This window comes from Hyaena hyaena, unplaced genomic scaffold (assembly GCF_003009895.1).
Source record: "Hyaena hyaena isolate Hyena2069 unplaced genomic scaffold, ASM300989v1 scaffold_233, whole genome shotgun sequence".
NCBI classification, from domain to species: Eukaryota; Metazoa; Chordata; class Mammalia; order Carnivora; family Hyaenidae; genus Hyaena; species Hyaena hyaena.
Genome location: NW_024080866.1, coordinates 502,315 through 527,172, shown reverse-complemented (window position 1 = coordinate 527,172; position 24,858 = coordinate 502,315). Strand labels below are relative to the sequence as shown.

At 55.5% G+C, this 24,858-nt stretch overlaps 1 protein-coding gene across 1 annotated transcript in view; it reads right to left on the bottom strand.

Annotated features, from left to right (window-relative positions):
- Window positions 1-1,695: 1,695 nt before the first annotated feature.
- The window catches only part of COL17A1 (collagen type XVII alpha 1 chain), a 50,230-nt gene continuing 27,067 nt past the window's right edge, over window positions 1,696-24,858 (bottom strand). The window contains exons 21-57 of the mRNA XM_039244018.1: window positions 23,637-23,663; window positions 23,474-23,536; window positions 22,577-22,681; window positions 21,729-21,791; window positions 21,075-21,110; window positions 20,483-20,536; window positions 20,208-20,243; window positions 19,703-19,738; window positions 19,013-19,075; window positions 17,858-17,893; window positions 17,528-17,599; window positions 16,731-16,757; window positions 15,766-15,801; window positions 13,727-13,762; window positions 13,392-13,472; window positions 12,049-12,084; window positions 11,434-11,511; window positions 10,492-10,545; window positions 10,314-10,355; window positions 10,101-10,154; window positions 9,669-9,728; window positions 9,360-9,386; window positions 9,037-9,069; window positions 8,886-8,951; window positions 8,528-8,578; window positions 7,916-8,041; window positions 7,041-7,178; window positions 6,499-6,558; window positions 6,105-6,209; window positions 5,560-5,649; window positions 5,346-5,456; window positions 4,753-4,899; window positions 4,156-4,506; window positions 3,432-3,569; window positions 3,131-3,193; window positions 2,896-2,976; window positions 1,696-2,560 (exon numbers count right to left, since the gene is read on the bottom strand). Coding sequence (XP_039099949.1) covers window positions 2,508-2,560; window positions 2,896-2,976; window positions 3,131-3,193; window positions 3,432-3,569; window positions 4,156-4,506; window positions 4,753-4,899; window positions 5,346-5,456; window positions 5,560-5,649; window positions 6,105-6,209; window positions 6,499-6,558; window positions 7,041-7,178; window positions 7,916-8,041; window positions 8,528-8,578; window positions 8,886-8,951; window positions 9,037-9,069; window positions 9,360-9,386; window positions 9,669-9,728; window positions 10,101-10,154; window positions 10,314-10,355; window positions 10,492-10,545; window positions 11,434-11,511; window positions 12,049-12,084; window positions 13,392-13,472; window positions 13,727-13,762; window positions 15,766-15,801; window positions 16,731-16,757; window positions 17,528-17,599; window positions 17,858-17,893; window positions 19,013-19,075; window positions 19,703-19,738; window positions 20,208-20,243; window positions 20,483-20,536; window positions 21,075-21,110; window positions 21,729-21,791; window positions 22,577-22,681; window positions 23,474-23,536; window positions 23,637-23,663 — 2,735 coding nt within the window. The 3' untranslated portion in view covers window positions 1,696-2,507. The remainder of the gene's footprint in view (window positions 2,561-2,895; window positions 2,977-3,130; window positions 3,194-3,431; window positions 3,570-4,155; window positions 4,507-4,752; window positions 4,900-5,345; window positions 5,457-5,559; window positions 5,650-6,104; window positions 6,210-6,498; window positions 6,559-7,040; window positions 7,179-7,915; window positions 8,042-8,527; window positions 8,579-8,885; window positions 8,952-9,036; window positions 9,070-9,359; window positions 9,387-9,668; window positions 9,729-10,100; window positions 10,155-10,313; window positions 10,356-10,491; window positions 10,546-11,433; window positions 11,512-12,048; window positions 12,085-13,391; window positions 13,473-13,726; window positions 13,763-15,765; window positions 15,802-16,730; window positions 16,758-17,527; window positions 17,600-17,857; window positions 17,894-19,012; window positions 19,076-19,702; window positions 19,739-20,207; window positions 20,244-20,482; window positions 20,537-21,074; window positions 21,111-21,728; window positions 21,792-22,576; window positions 22,682-23,473; window positions 23,537-23,636; window positions 23,664-24,858) is intronic.

The following is a 24,858-nucleotide window of genomic DNA, read 5'->3' as shown; positions in this document are numbered from 1 at the left end:
TAAAGCCCTCCTTTGGGTGGTGCCCAAAACAGTTCCATCAACATGTGTGTGTATATGTACACACACACATATATATTTTTTTAACCCCTTGGGATGGATCCTTTTTCTCACCAAACATTTCACTAACCATATGACTTCACTTCTGCTGAAAGTAACCTCTTCCCATCACTGATACATTCATGCAAGAGGCAGGAGACACAAGGCGGTGTCGCTTGGCAGGTGCTCTGCTTGGCCAGAGGGAGGCCCAGTGGTCGTTTTCTAATCCAGGAGCATCACACACTAAGCTCATTCCTGATTTTTTTTTTTTTAAGTGAAACAAAAGAGGCTCAGATTCATTGCCATCCAGCTGAGGATTCATCTCCTATCTGTCCTTCCCCTTTCTGGTTCTGTCCAGGGAAGGTAGCAGGTTTGGACCTTTATCCTGTTTTGCTTAAGCATCGGACTCTGTGAAGATTCCAGATAGCTTGGAAAGGTAAATTGAGTAACTAAGGAAACACTCTAATTGATCAAATCTGATTAATAGAACCATCACAGGGGGTGTAATACTTGAGCCTGTAACTTGATTCAGTTTTTAGGTTAAACTTTAAAAGGTGTGATGCAGTCATTCATTATACAGTTGTCATTACATAGCAAAATGTTTGAAATTCTGGAGGCCTTAAGAACTCATTTTTTGGAATTCTATGAGGATTCGTAGCAGGTAGTTGTCAGGATGTGATAAAGGAGGCTGGCAGGCCACGTAGAATGTTGCCTCACTGTATTGCCGCTAATTGTTCAATACAGAACTCAAGGGTCCGTCTTTTCCCAGGACAGTATGTGAGGTACTCAGAAGAGACCACATAGAAAGTAACCTATCCAGACTTTTAGAAGGTAGAGAAGTAGATTTATTTTAATTGCTAGATAATTAAAAATGGGATTAAGAGTCACAGCTTATAACAAACATTTCACAAGTTGGCCAAGTGCAGCCTCTTCTGAACTTGAATGATGTTACTGTGCATTTCTGTGGGGCATTTGATATTTAGGCAGTTTTCCTTTTAGTTTTGGTCTTCTGCATATTGTTACATGTGCCCCACAATCAGTGCTTTGTGCTGGGATATGGCACTGCATTAATTGCTAATAGTCTTGTTGCTCATCTGTTGCCTCGGTGTTCATTTCAGATAATGTTCAGGGAAAGCCTTTAGATGCTTTGTAATCTGGTCAGGTTAATAGTTGCAGATCGAGGTCTGCCTATAAAAATCTCATTGATTAAACAAAATGCCAGAAGGTATGTTTCAAGTATACCTAGTTTTGTTTTCTCGGGTTTTACAGTAGTGTTATTAGCGTAGGGCTCACCCAGACCTTGTTTTTCCCCTTTCTCTCCCTTTTTCTCCTTTTATCTCTTTCCCACTTTTTTCATTCTCTTTCCTGGTCTCTCTCTACACCTCCCTTTGCCTCTTTTCCCATCTCTTTCTATGTATCTCTTCCCCTCTTTCTTGCTTTGTCTCTTTCTCTGCTCTTTCCCTTTTTTCATTTTCTTTTTCATTCGCGTTCCTTTCCTGTCTCTATTTCCCTCTGTCTGCCTGCCTGACCCCTAGTTTTTCTCTCCCCTTCTCTTTCCTACTTTGTCTACTTTGTCTCCCTCTCCCCAACCCCAAATCACCACCTTCCCTCTCTCCTCTTTTTCATTCTCTTTGATTAGAGGGATCACACTAAACGTAATATTTAAAAAAACTTTTTAATTGGAAATTTTGCATTTGAAATGACTTTCATCTAACAGACCACATACATATTTTAGGTACTGAAAAGTGCTTAAAAATCAACCATTCCTAGTCCCCCATGTCCTCCACATGCAGAACTCCACAGCATTAAGTTACCTATTTTCCCTCCCTCCCCACCGTCTTTCTCCCTCGTTACCCCTTGTCAAACTCAGTGGAAACCACATCTACAATCAGACGACCTAAGCAAGTGGGAACAGGGTCCGTGGCCAGAAGGGACTATTAGAAACCCTGTCACCATCTTCAGCAGAAGTGTTTAATTTTTTCAGTTGCAAGAGTTGCTTCTTAGCCAAGTCCTTTCTATGACTAGAGAATGCAGAACAAACAGGAAGGAGCAGACAGCACAGCCTTGCAGTGATACAACCAGAACCCACCCCATCCCCCTCTTCCCTTTTCTGGTCATTTCTTAGGCAAAGCTCAGGGACTCCTGAGCCAGCAAGTATGTATGCCCCCGGCCTTCCTGGGTTGCAGCTAGATCGAAGAGCTAAAGTCGCCAAGGAGCTCAGGTCGAGCCAGCAGAGTAGCCAGTCTCATTCCCCAACAGAGTGGGTTCAGGTTGTGGACCTTTAGATGCTACATCTATATAGAGAGATATAGATCTATATAGAGACTGTTCCAGACTAAAACAGGGGTTCTGTTTGGCTGTGCTGGCTCGATAGGGAGTGATCATCCGGCTTCTGCCCTCTGGAGAGAGTCTGACAGGAGTGTCCTAAGCCACTGCACAAACTGGTGCCAGGGGCTATTCCGCCAAGGGGCTCATGGCTTGATGGCGATGCTTCTCTTTCTCCGCCGGCCGTAGACTTGGTCTCCTGGAAGTTGGAGGAGGGAGTTAAATCCCCTGCGCCCTGCAGGCTGCAGTGACTGTTAGAACTGCAGAACGGGCTTGCGAGATAAACTCGCTTTTAAGACTCTCAAGTTCTTCACATGGTTTACCCTATTTCATCACAGGGGGGTCGTCTTCTCCACACATAGGCAGTCTCTCACCCTAGCTGCTCATTTCACTGCCTCGCCAGCGGTGGTCTGGGCAGCATCTGCCTTCAGTAATTGGCATTTGCCTTAATTTTTCAGGCTTGCTCCAGAACCAGTCCCCTCGTCTCTGAGCATCAGCCTCCCAGCCCTGCAGGAAATGGCAGCCACGGCTTACCTGCATCTCCTTTCTCTCCCTTATGTCCTTGAGGGCCGGGTGGCCCAGGCCGACCTGGTGGTCCCGCGGGGCCCCTCTCACCTGGGAGGACAGAATGGGTGTGCTCAGTCACGTGGGAGCGCAGGGCCTGCAGGAGCTATATGGGTTCCCGGACAGCACTGGCAAGGGAGAGGCTTCCCAGCCAGAGGGAGTGGTCACACGGGATCCTGGTGGCTGTTTCCCTGTTGCCACTTACCTTTGGGTCCCGGGGTGCCCACCTCTCCTTTCTGCCCTGGGGGCCCTGGAATGGCTCCATAAGCTGCAGGGAGACAAGACTTGCCTCAGACAAGGGGTCCCCCTGGAGTTTGGGAGGTAAAGAGCTTTGTTCAGAGAAGCACAGGAAGGGAGAGGTGCAGTTGGGATCCACAAGAAGAAAACCGTTGAGAATTTATCAGATTTTCAGCCTTTCAAGTGTGAATAACTGAAAGTTTTTCAGGAAGCACTTGACACCATGCCACAAGGTAAGTGTTGCAAAAGCCATCACAGGCTGCCCTTACTTCGGAAAAAGTCCATGAGGTCCTCAGTCACGTTGCTGTAGGCAGAGAAGACCTTGCTGATGCCGGGGGGACCCTGGGGCCCTGGCCGGCCTGGTGGGCCCTGGATGGTGTAGGCCATTCCCTGCAGCAGGCCCTGACCTGTGAAGCACCAGAATGTGGGCACAGGAAGCAGGGTCACTCAGCTCCTCTTTGCAGGACAGCAGAGTCCTAGGGGTGCTGAACACCCATGCCATTAACCTATAGATGAGGCAGCAGCAAGGGAGAAAGCCTGCTGGCTTCCCGTGTCCCTCCCTGCGGACTGGCTTAGGCCTCTGCTGCTGTGGCCTCGCAGCAGAGGCTTTCTGACGGCAGTGCTGTGCTGGTAGCTACCGGGAGAAAGGACTTCCTAACCGACAACCTCCCCTCCACCCCCCCCAGAAACCAACGTCATCAAGACTTCTGACAAGACACGCTAGCGGGAGTAGCAAAGTCCAAAGACCAACACGCCTTGTTCCCGGCCGCACTGGTCCCGTCTTGAATGGGGCTCCTGAACTAAGCTGGCTGAGAGAACTCAGCCTGAACCTCCGCCTTGAATCCCTACCCCCCCACCCCTCCATCTGCCAGAAGTGCCGTCCCTGTAGTCTGGGCACTCCGAAAATGAGAGGGTGAGTTTCTGGAGCTTGAAATTCTAGCTGCACGAGGGCTCCCACCCAACCTCCCCGCCGCACGAAAGGTCATGACTTACGCTGCAAGCTCTCAGACACGCGAACAGCCAGCTCGTTGTAGTCCAGACCTCCGGCGAAGCCAGCCCCGAACAGTCCTCCTTCACCACCGTACATGCCACCTTCTGCCCCATAGCCTCGGCCCAGGCCCATGTCCATGCCAAACGTCCCCCCTTCGCCCAGGGAGCCTCCGCTGGCCCCTCCTACGCCCATGGAAGAGCTGTAGGAGGTGCCCCGACTGATCGATGCGCTGTGAGAGGAGCTGCTGCCCCGGCTGTAGGAGCCATCCATGGACACCAGGCGGCTGTCCCCAGGTGGCCCCTGTGGCCCCGGAGGGCCTGGAGGGCCCACAATGAAGCTGCGCACATCCGGGCCTGTGGAGGGGGAGGCCACGTCAGGTGCGGCTCAGGTTTCGGGGTGGAGAGGAAGGGAGTTTTGAGGCCTCTCCCAGGTCTCACGACCCGGAAGCAGGATGCAAATGTCAAGGCACTTGCACGGGGAGCAGGGAAGCTGGGAAGAAGCTGCTCTCCTGCTCACTGGGGCTCACGCACTTGCCCCCCCCCCCCCCCGAGTGCCAGCAAGCTACAGGGAGGAGCAAGGTCTGGGAAAGGGGCACCTACTGGTAAGGTAGCTGATCAATTCGCTCCGGAAGCTGTCACTGTTTTCAGTGGCATAGGTTGCCAGGGCTCCAGAGACACCTGGGGGCCCTCGAGGGCCTGGGGGACCAGGGGGGCCTGGAGGGCCAGGGATGGACGACAGGCCAGCAGCTGGAGGGGAAGCCAGAGAAAGGTGAGGGAGGGCCCCGCTGGCACACTGAATTCCCCGCCTGCCCCCGGGGGGGCAGCTCTGGGGGAGGAGGAGATACTGGGAGCCCAGCTCCTGCCACCACTCCAGAGCCACTGCTCCCACTGCCTTCCTGCTCCTTGTCCCAGAGCTTCACTTGGTCCAAATCCCGTCCCTTCCCCTGTGCCCTCCTGCCATGCGATCACACGCTGCCTCTGAACTGCTCTAAGAGCTGCACTTGGGATCACAGTCTCTCCCACTGATCCCCGTCACGGCTGAAAGCACCTCAAAAGCAAGTGTGTGCCTCTCCAGGCCCAGCCCTGTGTGTGCAACAGGACGATTGGGTGTAACTCTCCGTGGCTCCCCTCGCTAAACCGTGGGGGCCCCGGAGGCCAGGCTCCGGGCCCCTGCTCTCCTCCCTGTGCCTTACTGTGCAGGTAAGAGGAGAGGTCCTCCATGCTGATGCTGGACCACGCATTGCCTGGGATCCCTGGGGGCCCAGGAGGACCGGGGGGCCCAACGATGCCTCTGTATTCAGACCCTGGGACACCAAAGAAGAGCACAGAGTCAGTGGGGGGCCTGGGCCAAGGCCTCTGCCTTCCACCCTCAGCCACGTGGACAGGTGGCTCCCTGCCTAGCCTCACCTTGGAGCAAGGAGACAAGCTCCTCGTAGGATGTTCCTGGCAAGCCGGGGGGCCCCGGGGGACCAGGAAGCCCAATACTGATTCCAGAACCTGAGGAACAAAACCCCAAGTTGTGATGGATTCCAATCAGACAGGGCGAAGGAGGGGGAAACACCTTGTCAGGAAGCCAGACACAGGAGTCATTTGGACAAAGTGGGGTCCCAGGAGGGGAACAGGGGCGGCAGGAAGAAACAGGCCACAAGAGGAACTCAGACTACAGTTGCGGACAACACTGAAGAGCTGGGGCTGCGGGTCCCGGGATGTGTGCAGGTCAGCGTGCAGCCATGTGTCGGGGTTTGCCCGGGCACGTGCAGCACGTGTGTGAACTACCTAGGGGATGGCGCCCCAGACACATCTGGCTTTCGAGGCCAGGCTTGGGCGCTGCTCTGGCAACATAGGTGGGAAAGGCTCTGAACACAGCTCATCCCTCTGGACTGGGCGCCCCCTCCCTTGGGGCCCCGCCAACCACCTGCCACAGTGGACAGGCCAGAAGGGCGGGCACTCACTGGACATGTAGCTGAGGATCCGAGTGCTCAGCTCAGCGTAGTCCAGAGACTGCAGGGACCAATCCGCCGTCAGGTACTGCCGCAGGTACTGCCTCACATCCTCCCCTGCAAGGACAAGCGGAGCTGGCATGGCGCCCCCACACCTCCACAGGCTGGCCCTGAGCTGTGGCTTCTCAGGCCCCGCGGGAAGCGGCAAGCTTGCACCTGCCCGGCTACTTGGCACTGGGGACGGTTACCCGGCCCCGGGGACCAGGAGATTTGCCGCCCCCTCCCCAGTCAGTGCCAACTCACTGAGACTGGGAACGAGGAGGAGCGGCTCCCCAGCACAGGGCCCAGATGGGGATGAGCTGTGCCCCACAGAGTTCCCACCCTCCAGCCCGGGGCGGGCGCTCACGCTGCAGGGCCGCCAGGATGTCCGCAGAGGAGACGGAGGCGCTGAAGCTGGACCCCGAGGCTGTCAGGAAGGAAAGTGGAGTTACTTGCTTACTAGCAAAACTGAAGCAGCGCCCTCACTGCTCCAGCAGCACGAAGGCCTGGCCTTCGTTCCAGGTGGGAAAATGAACGAATGGGGGCACTGGGAGGCTGCTGTGAATGCAAACGACAACGGCGGTTCTGTTTTTGTGTTTGTTTTTGTTCGGTAAGAAATGCGGTTTGTTTTCCAGAGTATGCCCTAGCCTCACTTCTCCCAGATCCTGCCAGTCTCGATCCCTCTTCACATACTCGGGACACCTCTGTTAACCCCAAGAAGGCTTGCTAAACATGGCTCCTCAGGGTGGCCTCTGTTCTTGAAGCCACATCCCAGTGGCCGAGAGCCATGAGTTCAGAGCTGACCTTCACATCCAGAAGGGCAAAGCAAACAGCAAAGCAAGCGAGGAGGCTCTGGAGCAAAGTGCCCATGGGAGGAAGGGGTCTTTACGGGGGTGGGGAGAGGCTTACTCTGTAAGTAGCTCCCGACACGGCTCGCCAGCTCCGAGTAGTCAAAAGTCTCCCCAGCAATGGTGGTGACAGGCCCTGGGGGACCAGGCGGGCCTGGGGGACCCTGAACTCCAGACAGATAAGACCTAATGCTGTCGCCTGCCAACAAAAAGAGCAACGTCATGCCTGTCCCCAAGAGGGCATGACCTCCCCCCAGAGATGACCTGAAGCATGTGATGAGAGCCTTCCTCACCACCTCCGTGGCCCAAGGCAGGGCCAGCAGGGAGCCTAGACTCTTGGTTACAGACAGAGAAGCTGAGGCCAAGGCCTGTGCTGAGTCAGATGCTACTTCAAGACTGTGGACCAACGAGGCTCCAGTCAGCCACCATTTGGCAAAGCCTACGTGTGCATTCTTGGAAATCACACCTGCACACTTGTGTGAAAGTGTGTGTGTGGCTGTGTTCCTGTGGAGGAGTGTGGGGTGAGGACGCACCCGTGGGGGCTGCCATGAGAAGGTGAGTGTTGAGGGAGTACGTGGGCACGCGGTCCTGGCTCCAGGGCCGGGTTTCTGACCCAGGCCTGGCCTACAGACCGCTGTCCCCTGCTGGGCGTGCACATGCGCAAGCACATGTACGTGTACACACACACACACACACACACCTCCCCCCTCCCCCCCCATGGTAGCCTCCTGACTCTCACCCACTCCCGGAGCCTCCCTGACCTCCCTGCACTGCTGCAGGCAATGGGATCTGTCCTGTTTATTCACCCGGGGAGGGGACTGGAAGCCAGCTGCGATAGCACTGGAGATGCCCAGGTGAGCAGGCGCACACGCACGCACATGCACATACGCGCACGCACACACACACACACACACGAATTCAGCCCCTGGGACTCACTCTGCATGTACTCAGCGATGTACTGCTGGATCTCGTGGCCTGAGCTGCTGATGGAGCCTGGAGGCCCAGGGGGGCCCGGCGGGCCCGGCGGACCCGGCATGAACATGGTGCCGGACGACGATCCCCCTGCCGGAGGGAAAGCTGCCTGAGTCTACCAGGGAAGCCTACCTTTGGGGCAGACACAGCTTCCACAGCCCAGGGACGGAGGGTGTTTCTTAGTGAGACAAACAGGTGGTGGCAAAGAGAAGGAAAGACAGGAAGGGAGTGCCCGGAGCAGCCACTGTCTGAAAGGGCACAGACTTGAAGAGCTCGCCGGACCCTCCTCCCTCAGCAACCCGCTCACCACCCCAGAGGCTCCCTCATCTCCCGACACCCCTCGCTCGCAGGTCTGTCCTGTCCATCATTCAGCATCGTCGGCCACCTTCACCATGCAGGGTCCTTCCCTCTACCTCCACCAACTTGTCACCTCCTTAAGGGCAGTGCAGAGGCCCTACCACATGGAGACGCTACCCGATCAACAGTGAATCATGGGTGTGCGGGGTGGAAGGATGAATGAATCAGTGTCCTTGCTTGAGGAAGGGGAGAGGGTCTTTGGTCACCTTTGGTTCTTACCTTGAGAGAGACTACCAGGAATGCCAGGAGCCCCTGGGATACCAGGATCACCTGGAATCCAAAACAAGAAGCCCTGTTTGTATCACCTCCTCCAGGAAACCTTCCCTGGTTAAGCCCAACCATGTGTATCAGCATGTGATGCAACTGTTGTCCCAGATATCTCAGTCTTGTGTCTGCAATGCTACCACAAACCCCCTTGAGGCAGAGACTGGACAATGTCCTCATCCCTCTCTCTCTCCAGCCTCTCCTTCCTCCCAAGCCTTTAACACCAGGGAGTACTCGCCGCCTTCTATTCAGACTCTGGGAGCCATTCTTGCTCTCACATGTCCCTGCCTTCTTGGCTGCTCCCCTCACTGACCTTTGTCACCCTTGGGTCCTCGAGGGCCAGGCGGTCCCTGCAGGTTGAGTCCAAGGGAGCTGGAACCTGGGAGCCGACAACACAGCGCAGTCAGCCAGGGTGGAGGGGCTCTGGTCAGAGCCAGCAGCGGGGGTGGGGGCTCAGCACTTACCTGAGGCTGAGAACCCTGGGACGCCTTGCTCGCCTGAGGGACACACCCGAGAGGGAGGGGACAGTCAGTGGCACACTCCTCTCAGGCCCCAGCCCGACCCTCCCCTCCCCTCCCTCCTGAGCCTACCCCCCCTCCCCCCACAGCCCTTTGGGCAGTACCTAGAGGCACCACAAGTGCCATTCTGACCATTCACAGAGACACCCACGTGACACAATCTACCCTCATTTACAGGAAGTTCAAGGCTTGGAAGTTCAGCCTTTGCCGCCTGACCCCACCCCGCATTAGCATTTCTTTGCATTTCGTTTGATAGCAGCTCTACTGACCTTGGTGTCCTCGAGGGCCTGGGGGGCCTGAGGGAAGGAGGCAGAGCAGGCGTGAGATGCATACCTACCAGGTGCTGTGGCTTCAAGGGGCCCGCAGTGGGTGCCAAGAGCCCAGCGCAGAGGTGGTGAGTCTTTGTGGAGCCTCTAGCCACTGTGCCCCGCCCTCCCCCATGCTCCAGACTGCCGGGCTCCTCATAGGACACGGCGGAGGACACACAGATGCCCCCGTTGACCCGGCCTCGTCCAGACTCCTGGGGACCCCGAGCAAGTGGGGGCACATGAGCTTCTGTGCCCCAAGACGCTACTCACCTTGGTCTCCCTTGGGGCCTGGGGGCCCAGGGGGGCCTGGGGGGCCAGAGAAGAAGGTCTCTGCAGAGGAGAGAAGGAGTTCTGAGTGTGGGCACAGTGGTATTTGTAAGGGAGCAGCCGCTAGCACGGAGCCTGGCATCCTGCAGTGCTCAGATGGGTGGGTGGATGGAGGCATGGACAGTGGGAAGCGTGGACAGAAAAATAAAGGAAATACATAACAAATGGTGGATGGATAAATAGAAGGGTGGGTGGGTGGGTTCCCCTTGAGGGACAAGGTTTCCCATTCTCTGGAGTTTATGCAAACACACCCCAGGGGCAGGTCTGAAGGAGGAACAGGGGGAGTCGGTCAGGAAGCCAGCAAGCCTGGGACCTTGGCGTGTCCCGGAGCCAGGGCGGGGGTGGAGAGCAGGTGGCACGGGGCTCTAACATTACCTGAGTCGGCCAGGAAATTGCCTGGGGGGCCTGGGGGGCCTGGCAGGCCTTCTCCTAGATAAGAGAACCACCGAGACTCAGTAAAGCCAAGCTCTGGGCCAAGAACCCTCTGCCCGGGAGAAGTAGCCAGGGAAGCCTTCCTGAGAGCGCCCGCCCACAAGAGACCAGGGGCACCACAGTCCTGTGTCTCTCACCAGGGAGCTCAGCTCTCACCTGCTGGGCCTCGGGGTCCTGGGGGACCTGGAATAGAAGGTCCTGCAGAAAAGAGCCAGTAAGAGGCAATGCTGGACTCAGGGAGCTGATCCGGCCCCTGGGGTCGGATCCTGGCTTCCTCACTAAGTGCCCTGTCCCCCATGATTCCCCACCTTCCAGTGATCCCTGAGATGCTCACCTGGAGGCCCAGGCGGGCCAGGTGGGCCTGGGGGACCGCGTAAATCAAGACCTTCTGTGGAGACAAAAACAAAAACAGAAATGAGCAAAAGCTCTCATGAAGCAGTTCTCCACCAGCCTCACCCCTTCATGAGGATCACCAGTGCCAGGCGCCCCGGGCTACACTCACGCCCCAGAGGCCAGCTCTGAATCATGCACAGCGCCCTCCGGGAGCCCCTCTGCTAGCGGTGCTCCTCGTTCACAAGCGAGGCAGGGCAGAGCTGCCATCAGATGCCCTAATGGCTAAGTATGTGGCTTTGGTGTCAGCCTGAGTTCAAAATCTGCTCTGCTACTGCGCACTGGTGACTTTGGTCACCTTCTTTCAGCCTCAGCTCACTCTTCGCTAAGCCAGAGGTGTAAGACCTATGTCCCGGGAGCACTGTGAAGACCCAGTGAGGTCCCAGGACCGAGTGTCTAGCACACGGCAACTGCTGGACGGCGGCTGGCTGCTGTCCTTGCTGTCAGGTGTGTAAGTGGGAGGCCTAGTGGCAGGTCTGCTTGGGCTCCTTAACGAACTCTGGGAACAGAAGAACCCAGGAGTCACCCTCCCGGGTCGGGCCTGTGGCTGAGAACCCATGGACCTTTGTCATCGCTCCCAGTAGGGATGCAGTTCTCTTGCCAGTCATTCTCCCAGCGCCCAGCTCCCAGCGCTTGCCCCCCGCCCTCCTGGAATCCCAAGAACCTCTGCCAGCTGCCCCATCCCAGTGACTCACCCCCCAGAGCTGACAAAAGCCCTGCTGTTCCTTGGAGGCTGGCGTTGTCTTTCAGAGGAACCAGTCATCCTCGCTCACATCAGGGCTCAGGATGACTCACTGGTACAGCTGCTACAGGCCCCAAATGTGGTGCCATCTGTCCCCCTCCCACCCCAGTGTCACCTCGTCCCAGAGAACATGGGGGCACTCACGGGCAGAGAGGACCTCAGAGATGGAGCTGCTGCTGCCCATGAACGATTCACCAGCAAGTCCTCGCTCCCCTCGCGGGCCTGTATAAAGGACACAGGTTCAGGTGGGCACCACCTGCAGTGACCCCTCTGTGCCTTCTTCTAGAGGGCCTGGGAGGGTCCTGGTGTGCGGGGCGGAGCTCCCGGAGTGGGCGGGGCCTGGACACTCAGGGGTAAACATTCCTGTTTGCAGGCCCAACAGCCCAGGGGGAACAGGGCCAATTTTTCCCAAGCTGACTGTTTTCTGGTGTTTGGATACATTAGTGGAAAGTAGCACAATTATCAGGATCTTGGCACAAGAGCCCTGATGCCTACGAAAAAGCCAAGCTTGACCCTGACCAGGGTGCCACATAGCCCCAAAACCCTGTCCAGAGGACCCCTACCTTCTCAGAAACTCAGGAAAGAGAGGTGTCTCCCCTTGCAGCTGAAGCCCTCAAGGCCCTTGGTGAGGCACTGGGTCACCCCATGACCTCCCTCCCCAAAATGTAGGTCTCCCACTTAAAGGCGGGGTCCCAAGTCTGGTCAGGAAAGGAAGCCTGCACGCTGAGCCCCAAGTCCAATGCTTCAGGGCGGACATACCTTGCTGTCCAGGGAGACCAGCTGGGCCCACAGGACCTGGGGATGAAGTTGGGAAGAAAAGGCATTACCACACCTCCAGGGTCACAGTTCTAGAAAGAACTGAAGAGAGGGCAGGTCCAAACACACCTAGTTTCCTCCCAAGGCATGCAACTGTGGCCCCAAAGGGTCAGCTTGCTTACTGGAGAGCCATAAGCACTTTGAACAGCCCTGTGGTCCATCCCGTGAGCCTTACTCTGCCAAACTCCTGGCTCTGGGACAGGCATAGCTGCCCTCTCTGTCCCCAGTGCTTAGGGACTTCTCAGTGCCCCCATATCCTCCTTCTCACTGTAGCTTAACGGGGCTGGGGGCGGGGGGGGAAGCTGACGCATACTCGCATTGGTCATGTTAAATCATCTATTTCATTTACACATAAAATTGTGTAAATTAAAAAAAAACAGATAAGGGCATGTGGCTGGCTCAGTCAGAGAAGAGCATGAGACTCTTGGTCTCTCAGGGTTGTGAGTTCGAGCCTCACATTGGGTGTAGAGATTACTTAAATAAAAAAAAAAAAATAGATATAACAACATCACAGGTATTTTGGAAACATAGAAAAAAGTATCACCTGTAATCCTCTAACTCGTAAGCATCTCTTTTCCTTACAGCATTAAAAAAAATGTTTATTTATTCTTGAGAGAGAGAATGAGAGCATGAGTGGGGGGGGGGGACAAGAGAGAGGGAGACACAGAATCCAAAGCAAGCTCCAGGCTCTGAGCTGTCAGCACAGAGCCCCACGCAGGGCTCGAACCCACGAACCGTGAGATCATGACCTGAACTGAAGTTGGACACTTAGTGGACTGAGCCACCAGGCACCCCCAGCATTCTTATTTTCATCTTGTAAAAATACAGTTGCAACTTCAGAGCCACACTCCCGAGGATCCTGCACTTTTAAAAACCAGGATGATCTTCTAACAGCTCTATGTCTTTGTGATTATGTAGCGATGCCACTGTGGCTGGACAATGTGGAGACAGATTCTCTGCACAGATTCCTAGCATTTTTTGTTGCCCTTGATGCATTCTGCTAAATTGTTTTCCAGAAGGAAATCAACTGAAGTCACACCCAGGCTCCAGAGGCAGAACCACCTGGGCCCAGTCCTGACCCTGCTACTTCTTGAGCCCAGTGGCCGTAGATGAGTCCAAGGGCGCTGTGGGTGCCTGGTGAAGCGTGCCTGCAGGGCGCTTGGGGTACTTGCTGGGGTGGGAGGAGGCTCCTTACGTTTCCTGGGGTTCCTCCCTGGGGTTCAGGATTTGAGCAAACACTGCTGTACTTAAACGCAACCAAACAGTAAAGCAAGAAAGCGACTGACCTGGGGCACCTGGAGGTCCCGGCGGTCCCATAGCTCCAGGAGGGCCCGGGGGGCCTGGGACGGTGATGGTCGATGATCCCTCTGGAAACAAAAGGCACATGGAACAGGGACCCTCACTTTCATTGCTTAGAGGTGCTGGGACCCAGGCCAGGCTGTGGGCAGGTCGGGCTAGTGCCTCCTGCTGTCACTACCTCTGACCCGAGAGCCCTCCCCTGCCTGCCATCCGAAGACCAGACTGGTGCTGCCTGGAGGGCACTAAGGCAGAGCCAGGGAGTGAGGGACCAGGACACGAGGGACCAAGTCACAGGAAGAGGACCCCTCCCAGGCCTGCCTACCTGAGGTCACGATTCTGCCTGGAGATCCAGGGTCACCTGGGAGGGGAGGAAAGGGAAAACAGTTATTCCCAGGATCAGCTGGAGGCTCTGTAAGTCATTTCCAAGGCTCCTGATGCACTTTGCCAGCCACTCCTGTGGCCGCTGACCCATGGGCTAAAGGCATTTTAATGAGCTAAAGGGAAGCACACAGGGTACATTAAGCACCAGTCTCTCTGCCAGAGACCCTGAGGCCACAGCAGGCCTCCTGGCCCTCAGTGGCTGTGGGAGAAGCCGGGACTCTGCAGAGGAGCATCCTTGGAGGATGTGGGAGTCTGCCTCTCCACGAGGCCGGAAGGAGGCTGACCCCGAGTGAGCCACGCTCCCACACTGGGCCTCTCAGGCTCCTGCTGGGAATTTCCTCAGATGGAAAATTCCCAAGAGGTCAAAGGACAGAAACAGTAAATTTGAGGGGTAGAGTCTGGTCCCCAGAGTGCCGCTCAGGATGCCAGTTCCAAGACTGCAGTGGGGGTTGTGCAGAGTCGAAGGGGAGCCGTGGCTGGTAAGGGTGGGAGGGAGGGAGGATTTCTTTTCTGCCTGACTCTAAGAGGGTTGAAAATGCAAATACAGACTTCCGTACAGGGGGGTTCAGGCTCATGCATCCCCCCAACTTTATAGACCACTGGATACTGCCTCCATAAAGCATCTCTTGGGACTATAACTGCACAGACTCCAGGGAACCAACTGAGCAGAGTGGACAGAAAAGCCCTCCCTTGGGGGCCTCTTCCATCATTTCTCACCATCTGTGAGCAATTCCATCACTCACACAATAAAGGACAGGATGATACCCCCTGGAGGAAGGAGAGGGTGGTCTCTGCTTGCTATTGGCCAGTCCCTGGGGTCAAGGTCAAGAGGAGAAAGCCCTGGTGTTTGGGCTGTGTTCGAACACAAGCCAGTGTTAGGTGATATGTACACCTCTTGTGCATACTGCCCAGGGGGAGGGTCTGCAGTCCTTCTTGGACAGGAAGTTACAGGCCCTCAGGAAAGACAGGGTGTCTGGTATCCTCAGGGATCCCCAAACCTAGCAGTCTCTTCCTAACAGTGCAGTCAATCCATGAGCAGATCTATGTACCCAGCGGTGCGTCTGCCAGGGATGTAGGAACTCAGCTGTGAGTTAACATTTATTTTGGAATTAACATTTATTTGTCTCCAAAAGAACTCCCTGGTCCAACTAGTCATTGGAAATAGCTTCTGGAAAGTAATAATTTTATTCCTAGGATCTCCCCAAGATGATAGTGACTGCTCATGACCGCGCAGCTCCACAGGATGCCAGGATTCAGGAACATGGAGTCACAGGGACGGGAGAAGAAAGACTGTTCATCCCTGGACTGGCTCAGGGTTGGTATCTAATGGTTGCAGAACTGGACGATGGCAGAGGAGAACGCGATGAGAGTGCCTCCCTGCGTGTAGGGGTACTGTGCTGGCCCCCGGCAGACCCCTCCCCTGAAGAGGACTTTCCCTCTTAGGACTCAGGCTTTGCCCTCTAAGGGCCATCTGAGGCACTCCTCCCCACCTGCATCCACCTCCCCCCCACACCCCGAGAAAAGGATGTGGGGCCACAGCCACACCGAGGCCGAGGCCAGCCCGTGTGAATAAATAGGATGAAGGTGGTCCCTGTTCCGGGGAAGGGTCCCGCTAGGGAGAACCAAGCCTGAGCCGGGGAGACAGAGCACAGACAGGGACATTTTAGAGGAGATGGAAAGCTTTGAAGAGCTGCACACTTCTAGATCCTCCTCCAACAATGGCCTGAGACATCTGGAACCAGGACAGCTCAGGACTGTGGGGTGGGGGTGGGGGGGGAGAGGGGCCAGAGGGAGGACTTGAGGATTCAAGACTACTGATCCGAACAAATCCCTGGCTCCCCAGCTTTCCGCTGAAGCCACTAGATGCCACTGTTGATCCAGGCTCTGGCCAGAGAGGGGCTCCCTCCTGCCAGTCTCTCCCCCCTGTGCAAAAAAATGGCTAGCGAAAAGAAAGAGTATCTAATTTGGAAAATCACTTACCTTTAGCTCCTGGTCGGCCGGGGGTTCCGGGAAGTCCTGATGTGATTAAAATCAAGTCAGTCAGGGGGATGAAGGCCCAGAGATTCCAGACCACTCTCGTAGTAACTGCACTCAGTTACTGGGCACAGCCTTAGGCGCCCGCTGAAACCTGGTTCTGCCTTCTGCTTTAGCCTGGGGGCCCTTCAGGGGAGCCCCTTCCTCTGAGCCCTTCCACCTCTCTGGGAAATGGGGTGACCACTGGGCTTGAGGCCACAGACTCAGCTTTGGGGGATCCCAGGCTGTCTGGATTATGAGCCCCTCATAGCCTGCCACTCAGCCATGGCCCCTCCCTGTGCAGCTGGGGGTGTAGGCGGTAGGGGCTGGGCATCTTCCTGCTCTGCTTTGAGCCGAGTCTGTCGTCTGTCGAGTCTGTCGAGCTCTACCAGGAGCACGTGAAGGAGGTCCCTGTGCAGCTTTTGGGGGGAGATCCGCTGCTTGATGTCGTTTTACATCTTTGCCTAATTTCCTTTAGGAGTTGGGGCTGGGCGTGGTGACAGTTTCTCAAATCCCAATGTCAACAGCAGTGCAGTCCTAGGACAGACTGTGACACTGAAGCTGTCCCAGAGAAGCTGGGCCTCACGTGAGGTGCGCTCCCCTCTCCTGCCCTGCCACGGGGGAGGCCCGGCCTCTGGGAGGCCAGCGGGATTTCTGTGCCTGGAGCCTCCTCTCAGGGGCTCCTGTAACAGTGACCAGGCAGACACAGCTGGCACATGATTTGGCCTGGTTTCTCAAGAATGGGTTTCCAGATTGTTCTCTCTGTATTCTTCCTTCCTAATGTGTGTCTTATGACTCACAGTGAAAGAACCTGAACCAGTTTTTCCCAGGGGAGCGCAGGGAGGAGAGGAAACTCTAAGGTGACTGGAAAGGCATTTGCCAAAAGCTGGAAGCAGGTGGCATCTGGAGGTGGGAGGGACCTGATGACTCACCCTGAGGTCCTTGGGGTCCTGTGAGACCTGCAGAAAAGAGAACACATGAGAGACAGAGAGAGAGAGATGAAGGGGTGCGGAGTCGCACCCTCGGCTGTGGGAGGACAAACTCAGGGTCCTCCCCACACTGGACAAAGCAGTTCTTGGGGTTCTGCAGGGAAGCCACCACTGCTCCATCAGCGACGGTTCTTAGCCTGCTTGGGGTCACACACTCCTCCGGGCACCATGAGCCCGGAAAGCTCATACAGTCACAGATCCCCAGCGCGGCCCCCTCCAACCCCCTTCCTTGGTGTTCCCCATCTGCACTCCCACCAAAGGAGCCAGGAGGGCTGCAGGGGCCCCCTTGGAATGCTGCCTTGCCTCAGCGCTCTCGGGCTTGTTTGCTCTGATCCTCCCCGCCCTGTGGCTCTGGCCCTAACAATGGGCTCTCTTCTCCCACTGGTACTTGGTGAGCGTCCAGGTATGGCCAGAGGGGAGGCGGGTAGAGGGGGAGGGCTCAGAGGACCAAGGCAGGGAAATGGCCTTAAACTGACATTTTTAAGCGATTCCTTGCTTTCCAGAATTCCCGGCTTTCCGTTAATCTCTGTTAATTAACCGTGAACCTCTCTCTTCCAAGTTGCCAGAGTTGGTGACTCAGTGGTGTCAGAACCCAGTCACTGAACACAGCACAAGCCAGCAGGTATGGCTGCTCCCTGCTAAGATGCTGGGGGGAAATGGGCTAAGGCACACACATCCGCGTGGACACACACACACACACACACACACACGGCCGTGGCGCCCTCTTGCCACTCTGTTACCTGGCTTTCCTGGGTCTCCAGAAGGCCCTTGTGGGCCACGGGTACCAGGCATCCCTGTCAGACCTTGTTCACCTAGAGAGAGCATGAGATATAGAAGGCATTTCCTTTGAGGAAAGCTGAGCCGGCAGCACACCTGAGCCTATGGTTTCTTGGGGTTTTACTAACTTGCTGGCGGTGGGAAGGAGAAGGGGAGGAAGACCCGGGCCTCAGGGGATTCCACCCAGTGTGTGTCCTGTTGCCTTATGATTAAGGGGACTGGGGACCTCAAGCTGGGACGTGGGCAGGGCGGGGCCAGGCAGTGAGCATGAGGAGAGCAGGTCTGTAACCCACCTCTTGGGCCTTGGTGTCCATCGGGGCCAGCGGGTCCTAGGAAGGCAGAACCACAGATCACCGGTTACCCCAAGAACTACTTTTGAGCCTCCCTCCCTCGCCAACCTCACAGGCTTCGGCAGGTTGTCTCCCAGGTGGGGGCCCGTGCAGCCCTTCCAACAGCTGCCAACCACGGATGCCACTTTTGCCCTGGCCTCTTCCCCTAAACCAGGGCTTGTGTGTTTTCCTGCAGAGAACTAACGGCCCAGCAACTCCCCATTGCATCCCCAGGGCCTACTGCAGACTCGGCACACACCAAATGCTCAATAAACATCTGCCTTGTTTACGCAGGGTCCCGGAAATCAAGGTCCTCCAAGTTGCCTCATCTGCTCTGGGCATTACGCTAACCTTTGTCCAAAGTGACATCCTTCTGGGACCATGTCTTCTTGCTTTCTCCTACCCCTTTGTCTCTCCTTGCTCATGCTGATTCTGCATAGACTTTTCCAAAATGACCAAGATGACATCTTCCTTGCTTTGTCACGCCACGCGAAATGCCTCCTCCTTCCTCCTTCTAGTTGGGAGGAATCTGTCTCTGCCATACCCTCATAGCACTCTGTACCTTTCAGGCCACCTGTCACCTTCTACCAGCTTTATCTCCCCTTGCGGGAGGTCAAGTAGCTTACTTGCCCCACGGGGCATCCTGCGTACAGTCAGAGCCTCCTTGCTCTGTTATGTGAATGAGAAAGTGAACATACCACATCCCCACTGGCGGAGCTTAAACCCCTTTGGGACTTGGTGCTAAACACTCCACCCTCTGAGGGTCGTTGGCCAGCTTCCAAGTCCTGGCTGACAAGCACCTGGCTCAGGGTCAGCAAAATGGTTAAACCCTGGATCTCTTGGTGACGCCAGCTCTGGAGTACCAGGGTTATGCCCGCAGGAATACTGTAGGTTCTAACGGACCTCAATACTTATCTGTCCTCCCCAGGGGCCCAAGTGGCTTCAAAGCAGGGACCAGGGTGGATGGGCCATCAACCTCCCACCAGTGAGAAACCCAGAGACAGAGCCTGCACATGGGCCCTGGAAAATAGGACACACAGCTCTAGAAGCAGGTGCCCGGCTCTCTGAGCATGACTGGAAGGGGCAGATCCACTGCGTCTGTTCCCTTGGGGCACTTACCCATTGCCCCTTTGGCTCCAGGCTCACCCACAGCGCCAGGCAAACCTCTCAAGCCAGGCTCGCCTGCAAAGCAAATACGCTCGCTGGTTGGAGGCTCCTAGGATACACGTGTTCCCCACCCCCGGGACTGCCACCTCCCCAACCAGGAGCTTGAGGTAACCAAAAAAGGTTGGGGACACAGCCCCTTAGAGTCTATGGTCAGAGTCCCCAGGCAGCAGACACACGTCCAGAGCCACGCCCAGGCTGAAGGGATGTGCAGATGAATCATTTCCCTGGCAGCACAGAGCTGCCCCTGTAGCCAAAGCACTGTTACCACGATTTCATTTTTAGTCATTCAAGTTGGCGGAGGGTTAAGCAGATGAGAGGCTTGCAAGTAGCGTGAACTTTCTGCTACTCTGGGAAGAGCTTAATTTTCCCAACTGGAATCCCCCCCAGAATAATCCAAGATAATCATAATTTCACTCTTCTCCAAACATTTACCGTCTGGCCTATACATTTTGATGCTGGTTTCTACTCCATGCATTGTTTATTTTACCCAGTCTTGTGTTTTTTTCCCTAGATTACAAGTATTCTGAAGGTTTTTCAACCGAGATTCTGCCTCCTATTTCTGTGTTTCTTTCCACCTCCAGTGCCCAGTGGATTTACAAGAAGTCTTTAGTGGATGAAAGCAGATTCCTGTGCAGGACTGACCTGTGAGGCCTCGGGGTCCTTTCTCCCCCTGGTCACCTGAAACAAACATGGGGCAGGGCGGGGTGGCAGGAAGCAGCAGTCAGGAGCAAGGAAAACACCCTCACTCGGGGAGAGGGACTCCTGGCTGCGAACAGCTCTCACTGTGCCCTTGAGTTGCTGTCAGCAGGACATCAGCAAGACCCAGGCACTGGTGAGCCCAAGGAGCCCCCAGGGTCAGGGCCCACCCACAGACTAAACCCAGCCCCGGCTGTTGCACAAGTGAGTGTCATGTGTGCAAGGAGAGCCAGACGAGAGAGGACATGCCTCGACACTGCATCCTAGCCACCTGGCCACAGCACTTGTGACACGAGTGCTTGGTTTCCCCTCTTCCTGCCTCAGTTTCCCTATATGAGAGGCTGGGCTGGAATGAGCTCTCAGATCCAGCCCTGGAGCCTGAGATAGGTTCCCATCTGTGCTCCCAGGAAGTCAGGTGGATGATGGGAATGTCTGAGCAGCAGTGACGTACCTTTGGGTCCCGGTGGTCCCATGGGACCTTTGTCACCTGAAAAGGTAAGGGACAACTCTGTGAACGGAGCCACAGAGAGAATGGCCAAAAAAGGGCAGTGTCTTTGTGCAGATAGGCTCTCTGCCATCTGACCTGCCCTCTCATCATGCACGTGCCAGCCCACACAGCTGCTGGTCACGTCCACCGGCCCGTCCGTGCCCCCCAGACCTCCTTCTTTAGTGAGTAGCATCTACAAGGTGGCATCCCCTTCCCCTCAACCCCTCTCCCAAGCTCACCTTTGACACCAGGGAGTCCAACTTCACCTCGGAGCCCTTGGGGACCTACAGAGCCTGCAAGCAAAGGAAACCATGCAGGTCGATGAGAGTCCCCAGCTTTGGGACCAATGGGACATGGACACGCACAGCCTGGGGTAAAGTCAAGGGCTGCTCTCCACAGGCTCCTCCCCACATCCCTGCTACATCATCCCAGCCCAGTTCCTTGCCCTGGTGTCACCAGGCCCTGGTGTAAGGACACCTCATGGGGCCCTGGCAGAGACACTGGCCTGTATTACAGTGTCCCAAGACAGCAAAAGGGCTCTGGCCCACAGGGAGGAGGTGGCCGCAGGGGCTTTGCTCAGGTGCAAGCAGGACAGGAAGTGCCCACTGCTGAAGCTGCCAGAGGGCCATGTGCCCTGAGCCTGGTCAGCACGGGTCCCCCCCAAACCACTGGGAGCCTGACCTCAGCTTCAGGGACACATGTATGGAGGGGAGTTTGGAGTCTCTGGAAGGCTCCATATAATTGCTTCTTCTGGTATAAAAATGGGTTTCTTTTTAACATCCATTTCTTTTCCCCAGAAACAGCATGTGTTTTTATAAGCAGCACACTGACCTGGGAGACCCCGTGGGCCAGGAGAACCGCCAGAACCTGAGAAGGACAAGACCACGCTCATCAGGGGCGAATCACAAGCCGGGGACACATGACCCCATGGTGAAGGGCAGGCAGGGGCTCACTTCCAGGCAAGGGCTGTGTGTGAACATTGCCCACACAGTGCATGTTCTTGCCCGGACCCCAAGTCAGTGGGTCTGAGAGGGCCCCCAGTGCAAAATTCTCCTGAGCAATCGAGTGCCCCCTGCTCCTTCCCAGTCAGAGCAGAACACTTGGGCCTGGGCAGCTGCAAGGAGGGGAGAAGGGCACCAAACTGAGAAGGACCTGTTCCCCCTGAGGTGTCCAGACATGTTGCTTTTGAATGAGCATTTCTGGGCAGCGGTTGGGTAAGGACCTCGTCTGACTTGGGACTTCCTGACCCATCCATCCACTTAAGGGCCACATAACAGGGCCACTGAAGAGACATGAAAACATGGCCCCAAATCTACCGTAAAGCGAAAAGTACAGTCCCAGTCCTGACCCCCAGGCACTCGCTTGTGAGGGGGCTCTCTGGGCCCAGTGACCCTGCAGCAGGTTAGGGCTGTCGGGATCCAGTACCTGGACCTCTGCGACCCATCCTGGACGTGCCTTTGGGCACTATCCTCGCACTTGACTTACCTTTGGGACCCACAGAACCTGGGACACCAGGTGGGCCCTGAACACCGGGTTCACCAGTAGCCCCTGGGGAGAAATCAGAGGACCCTCAGTTTGTTTGCCCACCCGGCCTGGCAGTGTTGTTTGTGGGGAACACTTCCCCACTGCTGGTGGGCTCTGATCTATCGAATTTCTCCTTGAGGCCACAAAGCTGCAAAACATCTTCAGTTTCTACCCCCAGAGCTTTTATATTCCATGAGGTCTGGCCCCAAGGAGCTACTCAATAAATATTTGTTACCTGGTTGAATAGTATTTTTAAGAGAAAGCGAAGATAGAAATAAAGCCTCTTGCTCATGACCTTTCGGGATTGTGAGAATTTCTGCTATCTGTGCTTGGTTTCCCCTGATGAAAACAGACTCCTGGCTAAGAATCTAGTTGTGGAATCTTCCGAGCCTCCTCCAGGCCTGGGCCTGTATCTGGGGCTTTCTAGGTCTCCTTCCCTGCCAATTTCCAGCCATGAAGGTTTGAGGGCCCACACCCTTCTCCACCTTCAGTCAGGCCCTGGTTGGCTCTGAGCTCTTCACCTCAGACCTGACTGTACTGCCCACTTGGGACGACCCTTTCTCCCTGTGACCACGTTCTTTGTGGATTCTGAGCACTGCAGGGTTCTTAGCTTCACACCTGAACCCATAGCCCAGCCCACACCCCCATTAGAGTGGCGGTCTTCGCAGGGCCTGGCACAGAGCCTGGCTCAAGGTAGCTGCTCAAGGTAGTTGGCCTCAAGTAAAGGCCTGTGAAAGAAGGAGGGAGAAAGATGAGAAGGAAGCATGGTACGTGTAGCTAATCCACCCAGTGAAGGAAAAGCCTCTTACCTCTGTCCCCTTTCTCTCCAAATCCAGGAGGCCCAGGTTCCCCACGAGGTCCCATGGGACCTTCTCGTCCTCTCTGGCCCATGGGGCCCTCCATGCCAGGCTCTCCTGAAGAAAGGAACCTCAGAGTTAGGACCCAGTGCCCATGGCTAAGGGCTCCGTCGGCAGCATCTCACATGATCAAGAGGCCCATTGCTCCTCCACCTGGACACTTGGTCTTGAGGTGGGCTCTAGCCGGGCCTCCATTTCCTCCTCTTCACTGCTCCTGGACCACAGCACACCCTTGCCCCAGGGCCCATGACTGCTCCCTCCGCCTGGAACATTTCTCTCCAGATCTCCCCATGCCCGCCTCCCTCACCACCTTCAAGTCTGTTCAAATGGCACCTTCTCAGTGAGGCCTTAGTTTTTATTAAAAAAATTTTTTTTAATGTTTATTTATTTTTGAGAGACAGAGAGAAACAGAGCACAAGTGGGGAGCAGAGAGAGAGAAGGAGACACAGAATCTGAAGCAGGCTCCAGGCCCTGAGCTGTCAGCACAGAGCCCAATGTGGGGCTTGAACTCAAGAACTGAGAGAGCATGACTTGAGCTAAAGTCAGCGCTTAACCAACTAAGCCACCCAGGAGCCCCTCAGCGAGGCCTTATTTAAATTTACCCCCTCAGTGCTCAGTGCCCTGCATGGCTGTCTTTCCCATTTTGTGATCCACCTCCTACTCTGCTCTGTACTTCACTAATTTGTCAGGCCTACTGTCTTTCTCCTCAAGCCAAAGAGAAGCAGGGATTTCTGTTTTGTTCACCAATGTCTCCCCGGGTCCTAAACAGGGCCTGGCACACAGCAGGCACTTAATGAAATGTTTATTGAATGAGTAAGGGAACGAGAGAACAGAAAAAGCAGTTCTTACCCACACTGCCTTTTTGTCCCTTTGGTCCCTCTGGACCTGGGTGTCCCAAGAGCCCAGGGATGCCTGTGGACACACAAGAACACGTCAGCTCTGTTTCCCCCCAGAACCCGGGAGCCAGGGCCAAGCAGCCCGCAATACCAGCACGCCATCCGAGGTTACACACCTGGAGTCCCAGGGAGCCCCCGATCTCCTGTGGGGACAGAGATAAAAGAAGTCAGACAGAGGACTTGTGCCTGTTGCCTAAAGGAGCCACCGGGAGAACACAGTATTGCCACATTTAGTAAATATGTGGGATACTTAGTTCAGTTTGTATTGCAGATAAATGCGGAGTAAATTTCTAACGTAAGTATGTTTAATGTGATATTTGGGACATGCTTACAGTGAAAAATTATTTATCTGCAATTAAGATTTAATGACTCAAATTTTATGGCAAGCACAGTGTCAGGGACTCTAGGACCAATGATCCTCTAGGCAGCGTGGTCAGGAGGGGTATGTGGCCTGCAAGCTGGAGCCTTGGGGAAGGGGTCTGATGTAGTGACCCAGGCTGGGGCGGGGGCGACAGGGAATCCCCAAGAGAAGTGGACGGCCACCAAGTGGAAGACCCCTGATTCCTGCACTGAGATCTCTTGGGAAGGGAGGTAAAGCTGGGGATAGAGGGACGAAGCCGTCATCTTGAACAGTGGTCCTCAGCATGGACTGTGCACCGCTGGCTTCAGAACCACCTGGGGTGATCAAGACCCTAGACTCCGGGCCCCACATCTGCCAAATCAGAGGCTCTGGGAGTGGGGCCCAGAGTCTTCTGGCAACCCTCTTACCCACTGAAGTTTGCAAACCCCCTCAGCTAGATCAAGGGGTTCTGCCGTGGTCACTGGGATTGGAAACCTCTTCCACCCGTGGGCCTGTTCCAATGACTCTCAAACCACTTTTCTGAGGAAATAAATCAATTTCCTACAGCATATGAGTGTCACACAAGTTAGCACATGATGGTCTCTCATGTTAGCACAGTCCCTAACACTGTGGAGCATCTTTTCCTGTGTATATGTCCTGCCTCCCTGCCAGACAGCCCACCCCCTGCAGGTAGGTGGTGCTGCCTCTACTGGATTCTGCCCGCCCCCCAGAAGGCCCCCACCTAAGACCCCTGGGAGCAGGCACCTCAGCTGCAGTGGTAGTTCCTGATCTGGTTCATCAGAATTAACATGGGGGAAGGAGGGATCCAGTCCCAGAGGATCTGATTCCTGGCAGGACCCAGGAATCTGTCTAGAAATCTCCCCAAGAACTGTGTATAGTAGCAGACTCTTGGGCTGCCCTTTGAAGCTGAGGGAGATGCAGGCCCTTGACACAAATCCCTTGTCCTTGTTTGGGAAGTCCCTAGAACCCTGAGAAGG